The sequence below is a fragment of the Aptenodytes patagonicus genome, chromosome 1, assembly GCF_965638725.1.
Source record: "Aptenodytes patagonicus chromosome 1, bAptPat1.pri.cur, whole genome shotgun sequence".
Taxonomy (NCBI): domain Eukaryota; kingdom Metazoa; phylum Chordata; class Aves; order Sphenisciformes; family Spheniscidae; genus Aptenodytes; species Aptenodytes patagonicus.
Genome location: NC_134949.1, coordinates 58,602,679 through 58,622,003, shown reverse-complemented (window position 1 = coordinate 58,622,003; position 19,325 = coordinate 58,602,679). Strand labels below are relative to the sequence as shown.

At 52.5% G+C, this 19,325-nt stretch overlaps 2 protein-coding genes across 3 annotated transcripts; one reads left to right on the top strand and one right to left on the bottom strand.

Annotated features, from left to right (window-relative positions):
• Nucleotides 1–38: 38 nt before the first annotated feature.
• POLR2F (RNA polymerase II, I and III subunit F) lies at nucleotides 39–4,185 on the top strand. Of its 2 annotated transcripts, none has more exons than XM_076337923.1 (5): nucleotides 39–100; nucleotides 245–314; nucleotides 495–625; nucleotides 2,217–2,288; nucleotides 3,998–4,185. In XM_076337923.1, exons 1-5 carry the CDS (start codon nucleotides 81–83, stop codon nucleotides 4,086–4,088), a joined length of 384 nt encoding a protein of 127 aa, XP_076194038.1. In that variant the 5' UTR covers nucleotides 39–80; the 3' UTR covers nucleotides 4,089–4,185. The 2 variants fall into 2 exon arrangements, with proteins under 2 accessions (XP_076194038.1, XP_076194030.1); XM_076337915.1 differs by lacking the exon at nucleotides 3,998–4,185 and adding an exon at nucleotides 3,033–3,618.
• A 3,175-nt stretch (nucleotides 4,186–7,360) lies between these two features.
• On the bottom strand, nucleotides 7,361–18,197 carry SOX10 (SRY-box transcription factor 10). The gene is made up of 4 exons (XM_076337902.1): nucleotides 18,135–18,197; nucleotides 16,538–16,996; nucleotides 10,262–10,527; nucleotides 7,361–9,856 (listed from the first exon to the last, which is right to left on the bottom strand). The coding sequence occupies exons 2-4, from the start codon at nucleotides 16,945–16,947 to the stop codon at nucleotides 9,141–9,143; spliced, it is 1,392 nt and encodes a 463-aa protein (XP_076194017.1). The 5' UTR covers nucleotides 16,948–16,996; nucleotides 18,135–18,197; the 3' UTR covers nucleotides 7,361–9,140.
• Nucleotides 18,198–19,325: the final 1,128 nt, after the last annotated feature.

The window sequence follows — 19,325 nt, the reverse complement described above, 5'->3', positions numbered from 1 at the left end:
GGGCACTTCCGGCGGCGTCACGGCGGGCGCCCGGAAGTGGTTTCTACTTCCGCCGGGCAGGAAGGCGGCGGGGAGGCAACATGTCTGACAACGAGGACAAGTGAGAGCGGGGTCGGCCGGGGGTGGGAAGGGGAGGCGACGCGAGGCGAGGCGGCGGCGTATCGCGTCCCGGGGCGTCGGGTCGGGGGGATCCCGTGGCAGGGGCGGCCCGGCCCGGTGTGCGACGTGCGTGTCCCTCCCGCAGCTTTGACGGTGACGACTTCGATGATGTGGAGGAGGATGAGGGCCTGGAGGATCTGGAGAACGCGGAGGAGGTGGGTGTCCCGCGGGCCGCCGCGCCGGCCGGCCCGGGCAGGCTCTGCCGGTACCGCAGGCCTGCGTCGCGCCCCGACTAGGCGGTCGCTGGGGCTGGGGAGGCCTCAGGGGCGCTCCCGGCACCGCGGGGCTTCGCTGGTGGCCGCGGCCGGGCTGCAGCGCTGGTCTGCTTTCCCCAGGAGGGACAGGAGAACGTGGAAATCCTCCCCTCAGGAGAGCGGCAGCAGGCGAACCAGAAGCGGATCACTACCCCCTACATGACCAAATACGAGCGAGCCAGAGTCCTGGGCACTCGTGCCCTCCAGATAGCGTGAGTATCCCGAGCATCGCCACAGCTCCTCCTCCGTTCCCTGTTAAAGCTGCTTTCCTCCTTCCTTAAACACTCCTGGATCTCATGTAATCCCTTACGTGACTGCTGAGCTTGCGGATCACTATCTTGGTCAGCACTGAAGCACAGGACCGTGGAGCTCTTAGTTGCGTGTGAAGTCTCTGATTCTCTCCCTCGCTGACGCTGTGGTTCTTGTGCCTAGAAAGGGGGGCATTCAGCAGCTGCAACGAACCTTCCTAGGTCACAGGCAAAATGAGTAGGGGATGTGTGACAAGCTGATCCTGGTTTCTGCCTTTCATAAGGGAGCCAGTGTGGGCTAGAAAGCTCAGAACCAGTTTGCAAAAGCCAACGTTGGAGCGAGGGATGCTCCAGAGTGTCTTCAGTTGATACCACAGGGCTGTAGGAATTGGGAATGGAGTAACCAACCTGAAATCTGTTTTAAATGAAGTTGCATTGTGGCAAGCTGTAAGTTTTTTGAAGTATTTGGAATAGTGGGGCCTCATTTATGATAGGTAATAACATTTAAATCCTATTTTAAGTGCTCTTAAGGTTGGCTGCTCTCAATTTAATCCATTTACCTGTCTAGACTTGTTTTAATAATACCTATCAAAAAGTTTTTTGCACTTTTTGAAAAACTGCCTTATGAGCGAGATTATTAGGCTGTGGCAAGGTTTGTCTGAAAGCACACATCTGAGTTTCATCTTGGTTATGTCCACCCTCAAAATAATGCCTCTCCTCTATGTTGTTTAGAAGCTCATAGGTGGTGATCAGATCTTTCCTTAATCATCACTTTGCCAAGCTATTTGCACAGTCTTCACTCTGTGAAGCTATTTTGTGCACATTCTTTCAACTGGTGGAAGGCCAGAAAAATGGGGGAGATGAGAAGGGCCCGTGCCAGGCCTTTAATCCAAAACACTCTGGCGCCTGGTTCTGCTTCACCTACATATTCTGCCTTCAGTGCTGAACCTAGGCCAGCAGCAGCCCCCAGTGGCCTTATCCACGCATAACGTGAACTTTCTTTGCTGCTGCTGTCTAATGGGCAGATATCATCACCATGTTTGCTCTGCTGTTACAACCCTCTGCAAAATGCTTAATTTCTTTTTTCCTAGAGGTAGCGTGCGTCGTAAAATCCAGCCCCTCACTTTCCCCCAAACAAAGCCTGGAAGGTGTGAGCAAATCAGAATGTAAGAGATGTGCTGGAGTTGTAGGAGGCACACTCATTTTACAGTCTTTCCACCCTCTTTATTGGATTCATTTTAGAACCACTCTTCCTTACATTTAAGTACAGCAGAGGGTGGCTGGAAGGGTGTGGATCTGACCAGCTCTCAAGCGCCAGCTGGTCAGCAGAGGCTGAGGGATGGGGCAAGAAGAACAGGCAAGGAAAAGCTCAGCCCATAACCATTTGGGGGAATTTTCTTCCCAAAGTGTGTAAGAGAGCAAATCAGACCTGCCAAGGTGGTGTCCCACCCTCCTACTTTACTGGCCGTTGTCCAGATGACATAGGTAGCCGCATGCCTAGCTGTCCCTTTTCCTTCTCTGTACGCGCTCTCAAATGATTGTTGTTGTGTCCCAGGATGTGTGCCCCTGTGATGGTGGAGTTGGAAGGAGAGACAGACCCCTTGCTGATTGCCATGAAAGAACTCAAGTAAGTCCCAGACTTTGACGGTGAGCATATTGATTTCCATAAAGCAAGCAGTCCTCTCCTCGTCCCAGCATTTAGCAGCTTATTCCAAGACAACCTTGTCTTCCCTCAATAACAGTGAGCACTACAGTTGCCTTCCCCTTTTTCACCTTGGGACTTCTCCACAGCTGCTCTCTCCCATCCTCGTTGCTTGTGCAAAGTACTGATGATGAGGAGTGCTCTGACCTCTTTTACTTCGGAGTCCAAGTGTTCTTTATTTCTATGATGAGAACCCAAGATCCTCATCTTTCTGGAATCAGTGTAATTCCCTGAATGGAACTGATTTGAAGCAGCCTTCTGAACTGACCTGTGTTCAAATGTAGTGCTGGCAAACAATAAAATAAGGGTCAGGCTGGTGGTGTGGAGACCCTGTTAAGAATGTTCTTTTCCCATACCCTTCCACACTTGGCTTATTGTGCTTGCAGGGAGGCATGTCCCCTGCTTACAGAAAGATAAATAAATCCTTTCTGTCTTTAGCAGAGGCAGCTCTCTGACCACTTACAGGCCCACCTTTCCACAGCAGAGCTCCCTGCTGGCCCACAGTTTGCCTGCATGGTCGGTGACCTAGATCACATGGAGTTATCCTTCAAGCGGAGCAACTAGAATCCATTACTGATTAAGTCTCTGTTCTTGAACTGAATTGTCCCTCTGCCCCCCCAGTTTCTCAGTACGTTGCAGTTGCTCTTGCAGATTTTATATCTATTACAGCTCCCGTTATCATTGCCAAAAGCTCCTTAGGTCATGTTCCTGTCAGATCTCCAAGCTCACTCTGAGTTGCTTCTGGTCACTGCCTGAGCGTGAGCTCTAGAAAGTAAGTCAGGGTGTGACAAAGTGTAGTGGCATCCTGTTCTGTGCCAAAATTCAGTTGTAATTCTTGGCATGAGGGAGGTACTTTGCTACTGGAAAAACAATGGCCCTGAAAGTGATCGTTAAAGAAGTTGTATTACTTTTCAAGTATGATACGGTTGAAACCTGATGCCCTGGTTAAATTCCAGACTGTCTGATTACAGTCTGCTGACTTAAATCTACTTCCATTAGGTTAAATTGTGTTCAGCATTTTCTTGCTTTCTAATTGGAACCACTCTTAGCAGATGCTGTGCTCCACCCCAGCTGTACCAGGTTTTGGTCCCTGATTAGTCCTTATTTCATGTATCCTTCTTGAAATGTAACTGTTGCTCTCAGGGTGCAAAAGACTCTGTAAATATCAGTTTTTCATGAAGGTTCTCAGAATTCTGCCACTTTTGTAGTGTCTTGTGGGGGAAAAAATCTTCCATCAAATAAAAAGTGGATTTGTTCTTCGAGTCCCTTGATTTCCCCCCCCCCCCCCCCCCCCCCCCCCCCCCCCCAATCTTAGTTAGATGCTTGGTGTTGTCTCATAGTGGGTTCAGATCACGGGGCTCAATTCCTGCAGTGGCAACAGAGGGCTGACCTTCTGTAGGTTTTTGGTTGTTTTGAGTCTAAGGGCGCTCAGTGTTTTGCACCTACAAAAGAGAGGAGGTTGTTGGGACTTCCCTCTGCTATGTAATACCAAATCACAGGTGCTACACAGATCTCAGTTAAACCTGATGAGCTTACTGAAGCCACTAAGGCAGTGCCCCTCAGTTCCCGTTGCCTGCTGAAGTGGTATAGTGAAGGCTCTGGTATTTCTGTTCACCTCTCTGTCCTCCCTTCAGAGCACGCAAGATCCCCATAATCATCCGTCGTTACCTACCAGATGGGAGCTATGAAGACTGGGGTGTGGATGAGTTAATTATCACAGACTGATCAGCCTCCAGCCATTGTTTTGGTTCTTTCCTTCTGCAGAGATGTTTCTATTTTTGTTTATATTTGTGTAAATAAATTATAAACCTCTCCATTTTAAGTTAAGTGTGGGGTTTTTTTGTTGGGTGGTTTTTTTTTTTTCCTCACACCTTCTCTTTCATTTCAGTCCTACATGCCCAAGAGAAGACTTCCTTACTTATCTCTACCAGCTTGGTCATTATCCTTTCTGTGCCATGGGCTACATTAATAAGATTAGGGAGCCAAGCGCCATGCTTTTCTTGTACCTTTTTTCACCTGTGAAGGCCATACCTTTTAGCTAGGCCAAAGACTGCAGTAACTACTTCCTCCTCCAGCACTGCTCCTCCCCGGCTATAGGACCAATAGCCAATTAAACTCCTGCTGTACAAAAATGCTCTTGCAGGTACTTTGGCTTCAGAAAGACTCCGGCCCTCCACCCCTGTTCCTTCTTAAAATGGGAGTGCTGAGACACCTCCATTGCTTCCCTCTAGACAGTTGGGCCTTTGTGCCCTGAGCAGGTTGCTGTGGAAACCCCCAATTTCCTCTCTGGCCGGGGCTGGCTGTGGGGCTTCTCAGGAGTATCGTAGAGCAGCTCTCATCAAATCACCTATTGTTTCCCTGCTCCTGCTGCTTATCAGAGGTGGGGATCCCCTTTCAGTGGCACTGCCCCAGCCGGAAGCGTGGTCGCCACTCGCAGTCCTACCAGCTCGTCAGTTGTAGGTTTTTTCTGCATTTGTTTCTCTTCCAGCTGTTCTCTGACATGCGAGATTGGAACTGATGGTCCCGAGTGTGTGGGTGCTCTTCAGACATCTCAGATGTACATACTCTGGTGGTTCTTACAGTGGCAAAACAGTAGTTAAATCCTAGAGTTCCTTTAATCTGTAGTGTGATGAAAGATCAGTTATTTGTCCCCTTAAGGCACCTGCACTCTTGCTTCTGATGTGCAGGGAGGTTACATGCTCAAATCAAGAAGAGTTGGGTGGAGGCATTACAATCTGCAAGGGCCTGCAGCCAGCCACTACCTGGTTTCCACTTCTTGATCTTCTGTGTACTCCAAAGCTCTTGCTCTGCATGAGGAAGATTGAGCTCTTGGGCAGAAAACATTGAGTCTTTCTCAATTGTCTTATTAAAAAGTGCCCATGGAATTTTTGTTTATTTAAAGAGAAGAAGAGGGAAGGTGCACCTATGGTTTCTGCTTTACACTGATTTTTCTCTTTACACTGATCCAGGAAGAATCTTTCCAACTAGTTGGTGTTAAAGCTTGTGCTTATATGTAAAGCATGCATTCTCCGTGCTGTATGTGTGGTTGGTGGCTGTGGATGAGCATCCACGTTCCAAAGAGAGTTTATATCCACCTGCCTGGGAACTCAGCTCACATAACTAGCCATGTATGTCATTCTCTTACTGCTCCCTGTAAAAGCACCGTTCCATGCTTCCTCTGTTGGTGTGCACAGGAGGGGCTGGTTTTGGAGGCGAGAATGCAAGAGCTGAATGGGTCCCTGGGCAAAATGACAGGTCAAAGGGAATGTGGAGATGTTTGCAGGTGTGGGAAGGGGGTTGACTGTGAGGAACACAAATGCTTCCTGGTCTAGGCCATCCCTACCAAGAAAAGGTTAATTTGCAGCACTGTGGCCTTCAGCCTTCTCCCCCCACCCTCCATGGAATCCTTTAATCACGTTGGTGCGGTGAAATTTCAGCCCTGAAATGGTGCCTTTGTGCAATGGTTTTGGCGTCCGCCATGGAGCGCGGGGGTCGTTTTCTTGTCCTTTTTTTTTTTTTTTTTAAATGGCTTCTTTGTTCCCTACCCGCCTCCCCTCCCCAGCCTTGCATCTGTATCAGATACGATTAAAGGGATAGGGAAGGATGCCGGGCCAGCTCCTGCTAGGCTGCAGGAGGACTGGTTAACCCCTCTGTTACCAGTGGTATTCTCAGTCCTGCCTTAGTTGTCAGGACCCTCCTAGATGAGAGGAGGCATCCTCTTCCACTAGAGAATGGTTGAGGCAGAGCCCACTCACTTTCTTAATTTGCTTTTTGAAGGGCTGGAGAAGGTACTTGTGTGTGGTTAAGAACTTTCTTTTCCTGCTCTTCTGTTCTTCCACACCATGTCCCTTCTCTCTCCCACCCCTGTGATCAGCTCTTCTACCCCTAACTCCACCATGGCTTCCCTTCTTCCTCACGTGTGCTCCTGACCTGCTCAGCAGTGCAGTAGTTTCTTCTGGACTCTTCCCAGAGCCTGTAATTTGGGGTAGAGATTTCTCCTTCTCTCCAGTGAATGGCCACAGTCCTATTTTGCGTGGAGCTCTTTAGCTGGCATCACCATTGTAAGATCCATTAAGCCATTCTGCTACTGATGCTCTTGGCCCTATACAGGACTTCATCCAAATAACGCTGTGAGTTTTAAAAAGCTTTGAACGTGTTCCACGGTTCCTAGATGTCCTGCTTACTCTACTCACCCATAAAGCGTTTAGTGAACACAAACTGACTGGATCGATCACATGCATCTGCATTGAAACCTTTGGAATCAATTTGTAATTGTTGTGGAGTCTCTGTGTTAATTGGGGTCCTATCTTGCTACCATTGGCCTTGAGAGATGTTCTTAAGCAGACTGATATCTGCTGTACATTTTCTTTCCAAACATCTTCAGATAGCTTCCCAGAACCTGACTACACCCAGGATGTCTTCTTCAACAAGTAAGAAGGTGTATACATCTATTCTTGAATATACTCTCTGTGTGTGTTTGTATGTAGGTTCTTGCTTGTGGAAGGCAAGAGGACCGGGGCGGGGGGAGTTTCTACAGGGAAACTAATGGTTGCTTCCAAAATACACGTTTGTGTATATGGGGAAGTTTTTTTTCTGAAGGTATGGTATCTGCCACCTGGTGATGAGAAACCAAGATGAGAAACCCCACACTCCTATTCTGGAGAGCATTAACAGTCACACTAAGAAATTCTTGGGTGAAGCACATGCAAAACAGCACTTTTCTTAATTGCACGTGCTGAATCTTAACTGAAGACCAGAAATCAGTGTTACTACTTTTCTCACTGAAGAAACGACTGGAGCTGTGGCGTGAACAGAAGATGAGTCTCATCTCTGTGAAGGAGTCTGGTAAGCCAGTCAGAGTTCTGCCTGTGTCCTCTCCATGACAGGCAGAGGAAGGCTGTGCACAGGATCCGGGTGGTGGTGGTGTGACCCATCATACACTTACTGGGGAAAAAACAGAGACTTTCAGGAAAGAAGTCAAAAACCCAAGGCACATGAAAATGAAACTTTTAAGTTTATTATTCCATATGTTTAATGCAGAGTTAATGGTGCTAGGACAGCATAGAGACTGGGGAAAGGGAGGTGGGGAAGGAAGGTGCTACTTGCATAAATAAGGGGACAGGGCTGGAAGAGGTTACATGTGTACAGGGAGCAAACATTCTACATGATCTTTTCAGACACCACAAGGAGAAGTCATCCATAGCTAAGGGAGGCAGGAGGGGCATCTGACAGTCATATCAGCAGTGGGAAACAGCAGCACTGATCACAGTCCATGTTTGGTCAAAGTATTTTATCTTTTTAGGCTGGAATATCCATTGGAAGGTCCCACATGTCTCTGCGATCAATAGCCACGAGTCATCTTTTCCTGCAACAACTTTTGTGCCAGTTCACTCCCTGGCACGACAAACCACCCCAGTCCTGGGGGTGACAAAGGAGAAGTAAGCAGACTGTCCTCGGGTGTTGAGCTGAAAAAAGGAGGTTGATCTGACTGCGAGAGCTGGTTGTTTCCAGTTTGAAACCCAAAGGGGAAAACAAATTCTTTTGCACCTAAATAGGCTTGTTTTCTTTACGCTCATCCAAGATGGGGTGCGTATGTGCCTTGCTTAAAGCTGCAGGAGGATCTTTCCATCTTCAGCGTGGGTAGGAGGGAGGTGTTGACTGACTGGAAGACATGATGAACAAACAAGCGGAGATGCACACCCCATCAGCCTGAGATTGGAGTGGAGATTCAAAGACAGTATTGGAATCAACTTGGGGCATTGGCAAGTGCATAGTAGCTTTCTTGGTGCCTCTTCATTTCAGGCAGGCACAGTCAGACATGGAAGAGCAAGGACCTAGTTTGCTCAGAGGTTGTTTGGGATACTGAAGAGATTAGAAAGGACTGAGATGCCAGAAATGCCAGACATAAATGAATGATATAGAATAATTGTAAGAAGGGAGGATTCACCCACAGCACTTTGATGATCCACCGGTCCTTCCCCACCTCTCCTACACCTCCATACGTGAACACGCGTGCACACACAGGCTATGATATGAGTAACGCTAAGACCAACAACACGGTTCCTGAGTCCTACGCGTTGTTCAGGCAAGCCTTAAAATCTCCATGTAGGAAAGAGTGTGGGATTAAACAGAGACAGGATGGAGAGAAGAAGTGGGGAGAAAAGCTAGGACGCAGCTGTGGAAATCAGCAGGGAAGCAAGCGTAGGTTGGTCTTCCAGTGGGGTTCAAGATTCATGCATGTGTGAATCTTAGGCAGGACTGCTGCACAACACTGATCACAAGGAAGCTGGCCATGCCGTCCTCCCTACTACTCCTCCCATAACATGTTCACCAAGGCTGAGCAACCACCCTTCACCTACAGCAGGTGACAAAGTGTTGGCCGTTGTGGCCTGTTGGAAACACTTGCTAACTCCCTGGAGCAGTTTGGGGAGGGGAAGGAAAGGACAATCTCTCTCATTGTACAGTCCAGGGTGCGCACAACGAAACCCACCATGGACCAGTCACTCCATGTCTAGAATCCTCCTCATCTAGAAGGCCAATAAGGTGTTGCAAGCCAGTCGCGTGGCCTGCGTGAAATTGGTAAAGGGCGAAAGGACGAAAAACCTTCCTCTAGGCGGGTGAGCCAGCGATAGCCGGGGTCAAGAAAGGCACTTCTGTATACTCAGTGGGTTCTGGTGGCTGGATGGCACTGAGTGACCTCGGAGTTCGGAGGCTCTTCTGCCTGTGCTGATTCTTCGGAGCCTTTCCGTCGCTGCTTCGGTCACCGTTCCTCATTCCCTACGGTCTGGAGAGAGTCGTATACACGGGCTGTTCCCAATGTGTGGGGCTATGGGACTGTGGCACGGAGGGTGCAGGGTCAGAGATGGCAGTGTAAAGGGGACGTTGGGAAGGTCCCATATACGAGAAGGCAGAGTAGAGGCCAGAGGCTTGGCTGGAATGGCTGTAGTAGGGTCCCGAGGGCTGGTGGTCCGGGTAGTCAAACTGGGGCCTGGAGATGGAGGGGAAGGCCGAACCGTAGTGGGGCAGACTCAGGGATGTGTAAGCTATCTGGGAGGTGGAGGGCTGGTCGGTGTAATGACCTCCAGGGGCGGACCCCTCTGTTTTCACCTGGGCCTTGGAGTCTACGACCGATGAAGTGGCAGTGGACAAGGAGACTCCATGCTGCTTGGAGATCCAGGCAGAGTGTCCGCTGGCTGCAGCCAGGGCGCTCCCAAGGCCGTAGCCAGCAGCCGCCGCTGCTGCATAGCCCCCGACATGGCCTGGGTGGCCCGCGTGTCCATTGGGCGGCAGGTATTGGTCGAATTCATTGACATCAAAGGTCTCCATGTTGGACATCACTTCATGGCTGATCTCCCCGATGTCCACGTTGCCAAAGTCAATGTGTGGCTTTCCCCCTTCCCCCAGGGAACGCCCTTCTCGTTTCGAGTCGGCTTTGCCTGCCTGCAGCTCGGTCTTAGGGGTGGTAGGAGGGGTGGGGGGCCCGTGGCTCTGACCTGCAACATGAAAAACATTTTGAGGAGGAAAGAGAGAGAAGAGGTGAGTTACCGCTTTATGCCTGGGCTTTATACACATGCCAGCTGCGGTCCTCCCAGTTTGCCAGCAACTGTCTAGCTGAAGACTTCGGTGGAGGGAGAGAGAAATAGCCAGCCAAAACCAAACCTTTTTATATCATCTTGTGGAAAAAGAGGGAGGGTGCAACAATACCCTGCCTGACCAGAGGAATGCAATTGCCTGTGAAACTCAGGCACGTCCCTATACCGCTGACTCCAGCAGAGTTTGCTGGGTCACGAGCAAGGTGTAAGCCACATCGCTAAGGCTTTCACCATGATGACTTGGTTTTTTTGAGCCTCCGCGTTGGCTGTAACCTCTCAGTAGGTTCACTGAGACCTGGGACTCACCTGAGGAGTGTTCTGGGTGCCCATCGGACATGGGCGACCCTTCGCCGGGATGCCTGTGATCCAGGTGGGCGTTCTTGTAGTGGGCCTGGATAGCGGCAGCCCCGCCAGCCTCCCCCTCCACCTGGCCTTCACCCTCGCCCTGTGTGGCCTTGCCGTTTTTCCGCCGGCGGGGCTGGTACTTGTAATCAGGATGGTCCTTCTTGTGCTGCATCCTCAGCCGCTCCGCCTCTTCGATAAAGGGCCGCTTGTCGCTTTCGTTCAACAGCCTGCAGAGGCCAAGGTGGTAAAGAAGAGAAGAGGGGAAGGAGAGGGGCAGGTACATCAGAAAAAAAAAAAGCACCTATACACAGCATCGTGGGACACAGTGTAAATCCAGATGTCAGGATGTTGTCCCATCAAGGGTTGTTTCCCAGAAGAACAAGGGAGAGCTTGGAAGCGTTTCAGTGGAGACAGCAATGTTTTCCTCCTCCTCATTCATTATTAAGCCCTGACACTGGTTGGTGCCAGTGCTGGGTCCCCCTTCCCCAGCTGCATGATGCTTCTCACCTCAGTAAGTTCAACACCCTTTCTTACATTGCCCAAAGGCAAAGCGCAGCCTTTCACAGCCATGTAAAATAAGGCTGGACAAGCCGCTTTCAAAGATTTTGGGCAAATTAAGGGCAGTTGGGATCATCCTTCGGACTAAGGCAGTGTGGCACACCCTTGCTAGCTGTAGTGCTGCCTCCCGCATGTCTCTTGCTCTTCCCCAGACTGTATTTATTCCAGCTTAACCTCCCGCCCTTCCATAGGCTCTGCTCCAAGTTTGAGGCTCTACTGAGCATAAATGGCAGCAATTGATGTTGGTTCCACAGTACCCGTGTTGCTGCATGGAGCTTGCTGGGCCTTTAAGCATCTTGCAATATCCTAGAAGGGAATTAATGAAAATTTCGAAGTGGGGGAAAACAGTGTATTCTGCTATTCCTGGAGCTCCTGCTCACCTTAGACATGGGTAATGCAAAAGGCTGAAGCACAAAGGACCAGTCCTTCTTGAACTTAGCTGAGCAGTTGTAAAAAATGTAGCTGCTATGTTGCTAGCCTTGTAGAAATAGATGAGCTTTGGTCTCTGGATGGAAGGCGCTGCAGAAATGGAAGCTCCTTCTCTGTATTCCTGCCAGATCATGGGTTGCTCTAGTTAAGATAGGCTCTCCGAGGAAATGGTGAAATACGCGGGCAGGATGGCTCAGAGCACTTGAAGATGAGATCAACCTCATTGCTCAAGCCTTTAGCAGCATGTTGGCTGGAAGCCCTTCAGTTTCATTTTATGATTTTTCCCCTCAAATATTCTTGTGGCTCAAGGTCATCCTGCTTTCAACCAGAAACCAGTGCTCTCAAAAGGGACCAGTCTTCCCATGACTTGCAACTCCAACAGTCGTTAGAAATGGCAGGGCTCCCAAACAGCAAAAAATATTCCATTTATGAAATGTCCACGCCTTTTTCTCCCCAACAAAAGAACTACCTGGGGATGGGGCTGTGCCAGCACCTTCGTACCCCTGAAGCCCTTAGCACTAAAATGTGACCAATTCTGTTAAGCTGTAGGCACTGAGGAAGATACAAAGGCCTGAACTATCCTGAAAAACTGAAGACGAAGAGGAGCCATGGCTCAGGGAGCACACAGATAAATCTGGCAGGGGATCAAAGGGGTCGCCGACAAGTAATGGGTTGGTACCTAAGCACCCCCTTTCCCCCTGCTCCTTGTGCGTCCCCTCGGCCAGCAGCCAGAAGGTATGTGGCACGGGCTGGAGCCCATTACGGTGCTGACCTGGGTTCACTCCAGGCAGCCTGAGCAGGTCGTGGCCGCACACCACATTCCTCCACTGCCTTAATCCCAGAGATTAAAGCAACTGAGCCACCGTGAATCCAACACCAGCTTTCCTGTCTCCCTCCTGCCACCGTACACCACACTCACACGTCCTGGAGATCTTTAATCCCTCAGCCTGCGCTGCTCCAGACGGCCCTCCAAGGGGTCCAAAGGGACATCATGGCCAACCCTTGTAGGCATCATGGACTGGGAGGTGACCTTGCCCTGGCAAAACATTCATCCTTGCAGAACACCCCATCTCCATGGGAGATAGAGAATAGAGGCAAAACCTGCAGCCTTTGCAACCCGGGACACTTCACTACAAGGCAGCCAGGCTCCGGCGTCCCTGCACTCCCAGCCCAGGTGGTGCTAAAGCTAATAAGATGCTGTGGTTGGGAATGAAAGATCTCTTTCTACGTGGGCACCTTTTGGAGCGAGAGGGCTGTAGGCTGCACACCCAGCTTTGATCTGCAGGGCGTACCACATGGAGAGCTCAGAGCAGAGGCTCCCATGGAGACCAAAGCTCAGCCTCCCAGATCTGTCTCATGGATGGCATGAACCAGAGCCATTCGAGGCTATGCAGGAGTCAGATCCCTGCCTTCTGAGCTATGCCGGAGTGCTTCACCTCCTCTCCCCTTGACAGCAGCCCACGGGCAGTGCCACCAGCAGGACAGTGGCAAGTCCACTCCCCGCATCTTTGCCTTCTCTTTTCCAAGGCTGCCTGCTCCCTCCCTCCCAGTGGGATCAGAGCTCAAATCGGCTTTAGCAAAGTGAAACTGGTGCGAGCAGGCAAAGGCCAGGAGATTTGGGGGATTTGGATTTCACTTGCTTCCTGCCCCCCCGCCTCCTGCCCCCCACACTCCCCAGGCCATAATGCAAAGGAATCTCACACGGACAGAGAAGTTATGGATCACAGAGCAAAGCTTTCATGGGGCTTAACCGACCCCTTGCCACCCTCCCTGACACTGAATGCTCACCCCCGAGCCGAGAGAGGGGCAAGCATCCAGCACCCCACTCCAGGAGGAGAAAGAAGGGCTAAAATTTTTCTGCCCGCCTCTTGCAGCCTCCCCTTCTGCCGCCTGGCATTGCACTGCGCTGCGTGCCAGGCGACTGGCTCGGCGGCCAGAGGCCTGACCCTGTGCCGGGACTCAGCTGCTGATGAGTCAGTGCGGTGATGGGGTTGGGCATTGGGGCTGATGCAAGGCAAGGGCTGGCTGGGAGCAGAAAGCAGCCAGCCGGGCTCTCCTACACGTCCACAGCCCTGGATTTTGTGGGCATGACCCTATTCCCTGGGTGCTGCCACCCCCATGCAAAGATCCCTCCATTGGGTCCCCTTACTCCTCCCTAACGAGCCTTCCTCCCCTTCGTCCCATGCCTCACTTGTTTTCGGCCCCGGAGGTGGTGCTGGCTGGCATTTTGGCTGAGAGTCATGCCGACATTTTTTCAGCAGCCGGCCTCCATTTGAGAGCTGCTCCCTGTCCCACCCCGGGGAAGGAAAGCAGCCAAGTTGAGATTTCATGACCATCAAGCACAGAAACCCTCCCTTCTTCTTTTTTAGTACATTCAGTTCGTCGACTGCACCTCTCACACACCCTAAGTGTGTACAGACTGGGGGAGATGGATGGGGCCGTAAGCCCCCCAGCACTGCACTTGGGGCCAGGCAGGTAGTGCGGCCATCAGGGCATGTCCTGCAGCCCTTCCCAACGAGGGCTGGGGCCCGTGGAGGACATGGCGGTGGCACAGAGCCGGAGCGAACGCTGGGCTTAAAAAAAAAAGCCCAGGCCATTGCAGCCCGTTTTGCAGAGGAGCACGTCGGACGGCACTGGGGTTATCGCTCAATCTGCTAGCTGCCTTTCAAGAAGATTTCCCAGCCTCTGCCGTCCCCACTCAGCGCCAATCGCTGGGGACATGCTTGGTTTAATGGTGTTCTGCAGGCAGCCTCTGTGCTCACCAGTGCTCGTCTCTCTGCCTAACGTGCCTTTTACCTATATAAGCTCAGAGCAGCCCACGTCGAAATATGTGTCACCCACATTTTCCAAAGTGACTAGCAATGTAGGCTGTAGGGTTTGGGTGGCCACCTTGTAAGGGTGGGGATATGCGAACAGCCAGGGCCCTTTGCAGGGACCCTCGTCAAATGTCTGAGGCTAAGCCATCCAGAGCAAAACCCAGCTGCTTGCAGTTGTACTGACGTGTAGGAGCTATACCTTGGGGACAGCATAGATGAGGGCAGTGGAAACCTCAATAGAGGAAGACCCAACCTTACCGTGGCTGGAAGGCGAGGCTCGGGGCTACTACCCTGGTAACCTTTGGGCCAACTCCCCTGGAGTTTTGTGGGCTGATATTTCCCCCCAGCCTCACAGAAAGACACACGCATGTGGTCCTACCCAGGCCAGACACTGACTGCACCCATAACACAGCTTACTCTGCTGTACGGTCCCTGTAGGGGCTGACACGGCTTGGAGAGCTGTAGCCTGTACTAGGGATACCTGGAGAGAAAAATGTGTTCAAGAAAAGCAGCTGGCTGGCAAACCCAGCAGCATGCCACAGCCCCAGGCCTGATCCCGCAAGCTTCTCTGCCTGACCCATGCTCCCTGGCTGCACAGTGCCCTAAGAAACACCTGGGGACCTTGACCATAGCCCGGTGGCAGTGTCCCCCTGCTCCGAGTCCCGTGCGGCCGGCGGCGGGAGCCGTGCCCTGGGAGCAGGGAGGCAGTCGGGTGCATGAATGTGGCCACGGGCTGTGTCTCCCTGCGCTCTGAATGCGATATCTATGGAGAGTTTCACTGTTCTGCTATATTTTCAAGGGAAATGCCGTGTCCGGACGGAGGCCGTTGCTCTAAAATCTGGCAATATTTTGCAATAAAGGAGCAATACCTTGAAATAACACTTTGGGAACAAAAAAGATGGGTTCCCCCACACACACACCCCTTCCAGCACAGCTTCACAGTCCAGAGGCTGGCAGCAAAGCCCCAGGCGGGAGCAAGTGCTGTGGTAAAGGGAAGGGAAGGCAGTGGGGAACAAAGCAGGAAAGAGCATCAGACGAGACATCTGCAATCAACGCCCTGCCTTCGACTTCACAAAGAAATCCCTTTGCTGGGGTTACGCTAGGCACTGATGGGTCAGGGTAAACGGGCTGACATAGCAGAGGGAGCAGCTAATGCCCAAGGGCTCAGTTCCTTGCGAGCAAGGAGGTTTGAAGCCAGGAGGAGACCTGGGCGTCAGCTGCTGGACGGGGTGTGTTTTGCTTCTGCTTGGAAAAATGTCTCTTGGCCCACCCAAGGTTGAGGGCTTCCTCCATGAAATGCCGTCAGGGCAGGAGAGAGAATGAGAGGGCCCATTTGCACAAGCCTTGGTTTGCGTTGGTTGGTGCAAGGCAAGGGGGGGGGATGGTGCTGGGGACTTGTGGCAGAAAGTGTTTATAACACTTGATGGGGTTATTGGCAGAGACCGTCAGATGGGAAAGAAGTGGCATAGCCAGCCTGACATGCTTGGCTTGGGCATGAGGGCTCTCTGCACACCCATGGGCCAGCTGCGCTCAATTGGGGCCGCCCGTTGGTCTGCCAGAGGAAAGAGGAGCGGGTTGGGGAGGGTATGTAAAGGACCTGGGGACCTGCACGAAGCCAAAATGAAATTGGGCGCAACAAACTGGTGGGGGCTAGAAGGACGAGCGTGTGTGTGCCAACAAGAAGGGAGGGCATCTCTCTGGGTGCAAAGGGAGATGGGGCTGGTTTGAGCCAGCATGTTGCAAGACAGCCTGCTAAGGCTGGGACTGTTGCAGGTCTCTTCCTTTCTCCTAAGCCTCAGCCCCCCTTTCTAGCAAGGTCTCTCCTTGTCCATCTCGCTGCACCTGCATGGCCTGCCAAAACTGGGACCATCCTGGGAAGGACGGGTGCGGGGCTCCGACCGCCTGGCTCCCTTCCCCTGACCTTCCTCCTCAGCTGTAACTTGGTTTCCCGCTTGCTCTGCAGCACTATGTGGAAAATAACCCCTGTTGGCATTGGGACCCGAGTTCAAACAGGCTTGAGGCAGCCACCAGTGAGTCAAGCTGGATGGGGCTCAGCCTGGTTCCTGCTAGTGCACAACTTGGCCCAACAGAGCGGGTGAGCCAAGAAAACAGGATCTCCCCTAGCAGTCAGGCAGGAGAGGACCAGGACGAGAGTGTCCTAGTCAGGAACAACAGGGGAAGTTAGTGGGAAACACGTGGAAAGGGCTGCCGCCTGGGATGGAGGTGAGCTCTGCTGAGGAAGCCTTCACTACATCCGACCACCACTCTTGCCCCAGTCACTGACCGTGCCTCCTGCGAGGGGGCTCCCCGCAGGGAAGGAAGTCCCCTCAAGGGACACCCCTTCCAACCAGCAAAGTCTCCATCCTTCCATGTGACCACCAGGACACCTCCGGACCTCAGCCCTCGTGCTCCCCCTCCGCCTGCCCGCTCTTACCTCCAGAGCTTCCCCAAGGTCTTACTGAGCTCAGCGTTGTGGAGGTGCGGGTACTGGTCAGCCAATTTCCTCCGGGCAGCCTGTGCCCAGACCATGAAGGCGTTCATGGGCCGCTTGACGTGGGGTTTGCTCTTGTTACTTCCATTGACCCGAACGGGCATGGGTACCAGGGTCCAGTCATAGCCGCTCAGCACCTGGCTGACTGCCTCGCGGATGCACACCGGGAACTTGTCGTCATCTGCCTCTGAGTCTTGCTGTTCCTTCTTGACCTTCCCCATCTCCCCGTTCCCAGAGCCGGCGAGGTGCGGCGAGTTGTCCGACGTCATGGAGGGTCCTGGTGAGAGGCAGTGGTGGTCTTCAGAGCCCACCGGGCTCATCTCCACCTCTGAAAGGTCTTGGTCGTCAGCCATCGTTGCTCTGGAGCCCTCTCTCTCTTCCTTCTTGGTGTCCTTCTTCTCACTGGGGAGGGGAGGGAGGAAGACAAAAACAAAGGAAAGAAAGGAAAGGGGGGGGGGGAGAGAAAAAAGGAGAAGCAACCACCAAATCTGAAAGGGACTCCAAGGTCTCTGAAGAGCTGACCACGAGACAGGGGCTGCTCGATAAAAGCGCAAGCAAAGAAATTGCCGTGCACACCGCAAAACCCGTGATCGATGGGGGTGGGGATGGGTCAGGGCCCCTGATTAATTGGGGTATCGCTCCCTATCTCTGCAATTGTCTGGAGCTCACATGTGCAGAGGGGCCTGCGGCAAGAGCGATAAGGGGGTGTTGGGGACCTGAAAGGAGAGAGACACGGACCGTCCTGCCTGGGCACAGCCCCCAACGGGGAGCGGGATGAGGGAGAGAGCCACAAAACTTGTGTGGGGAAGAGTCCCTTTCTTCCGAAATGTGTGGTGAAATGCCAGCATGGTGCCTGGGGGGGAGGCGTGGGAGGGGGAGCGCTGGCACCCTATCGATAAACCAGAAGGGACCTATATCCTGGCTACCGGGGAAGCTGAGCGGGCGGCCCGGAGACCCTGATCCCGGCTGTGGGAAAGTGCCTCTGCGGGGACACCCCATCCCTCACCCTCCTCTCGCAGCTCATAAACCAAAGACTTAAAATACATCTACATTGCATCCCCCCACACGCCTGTCTGTGTATGTATGCATATACATACTCACATTCATATATATATATATATGAACAGATACAAACACAAACCAAGTTTAACTTTGAGACAAGCCAAGGCTTTGGGCTGCCTGCCCCACGCACTCCTCCTCTCTCCTTCTGTCTGCAGTCACCTCTAAAAGTCCCTGCCACCATACAGCAATTCCCCCCTTGGAGAAAGAAACACTAAAAATAAAGGCCTCACTGTCCCCCCCATCCAGAAATAAAAAAAAAGAAGAAAGAAATTAAAAAAGAAAAAAAGAAGTGATAGAAAAGCATGCATCTGGCTTAGCTGAAAAAGAGCCAGTGCAGAGCAAGGGCTGCTATCCCTCCAGTTTCAGAGGGCAAGACGGACCCTCGCTGGGGAAATCAAAAAAAGTAAGAGAAAGTAGGGGGAAAAAGCGCAAGCGAATGTGTGCCCGTGTGCGAGTGAGCTCAGGTGGGAAAACTTACGTTGCTGGCCGGTGTGCTGGGCAGATCCTGCGAGGGCTGTGATTTGTATCCCAATAGCCCCCCTGTCCTCCCTCCCAGCCCCGGCGGCGTCGGGGCGCGCGGCGCAGGGAGGCTCTCAGGCGAGTGCCATTCCTAGAGGGAGGCTTGGTTTTTACTAATACCCCAGCTGGATGTCTCTAGCTGGCTTTGCTGCTTAGCACCGGGGGAGGGAAGGGCGGAAGGTGGAGCCAAGCACTCCTCAGAGCCAGAATACGGTCATTCGGGGATGGCGGGGAGGGGACGCAGGCAGCCCCCCACACCACCTCGGCCGCCAGCACATTCCCAGCTTTCCCCCGGTGCCGGCTTCTTCACAAGAGCCGCCGGCATTGGGCTGCTCTCGGCGGCGTGGCCACCCCAGAGATGGTGCTGGAGGATTCAACCCCAGGGGGTTTAGAGTGGGTGGGGTGCTGGAAGTGGTCTGGAGTGGTTTGGGGAGATGGGTGTGCACCCCAGGACTGGGATCCCCCTCCTTCCCCCTGCTAGCATGGTTGCTCCTGCAGGGTCTGGTGTCCGCCTTGTGCCAAATGAGTCCCTGGTCCCCGTCAGAGTCTCATGGGGACCCCACTGTGCTGCAACAAGATGGCTGGGGACCCCGGGGTCAAGACGCTGCCAAAAGGGCATCCTTATTCAGACCTGAGTCTGCAGGGTGGGGAAGGGGATGCAGGAGGTCACAGGTGTCCCAAGGATGGAGGACATCAGGTCCAGGGAAAATACCGTGCTGCTGGACAGCGGATACCAGTTTGAACCTTCTTAGGACTTTTGCACCCTGGGGATGGACTTGTCACAACATGTTTGTCTCTGTGGGGTCTTGCCAGGATAAGCAGGCTCTGCTTCCTCTGACATGCTGAATCGCTCCTGAAGGCAAATGAGGGGTCTTTCACGAGGAAAGGGAGGCCTCCTGACGAGAAGGAGTCTCTCATACTCACCCTCATTTTTGCTGCTCGTGCACTGGGACACGTAGAGGATCTCAGCACTCAATGGGTTAGGATGTTCTCCATCACATCTTCCATTTTCTAGCTCACTTTCCTTCCCAGATGCCTCTGGTAGTTGGCTTCTTCAGTTTCCTTTGTCACTGGGGCTGGTATAGACCAACACCAACTCTGTAACCATGAGAGGTCACCCACAGCAAATCTGATGATCCTCCCATGTCCT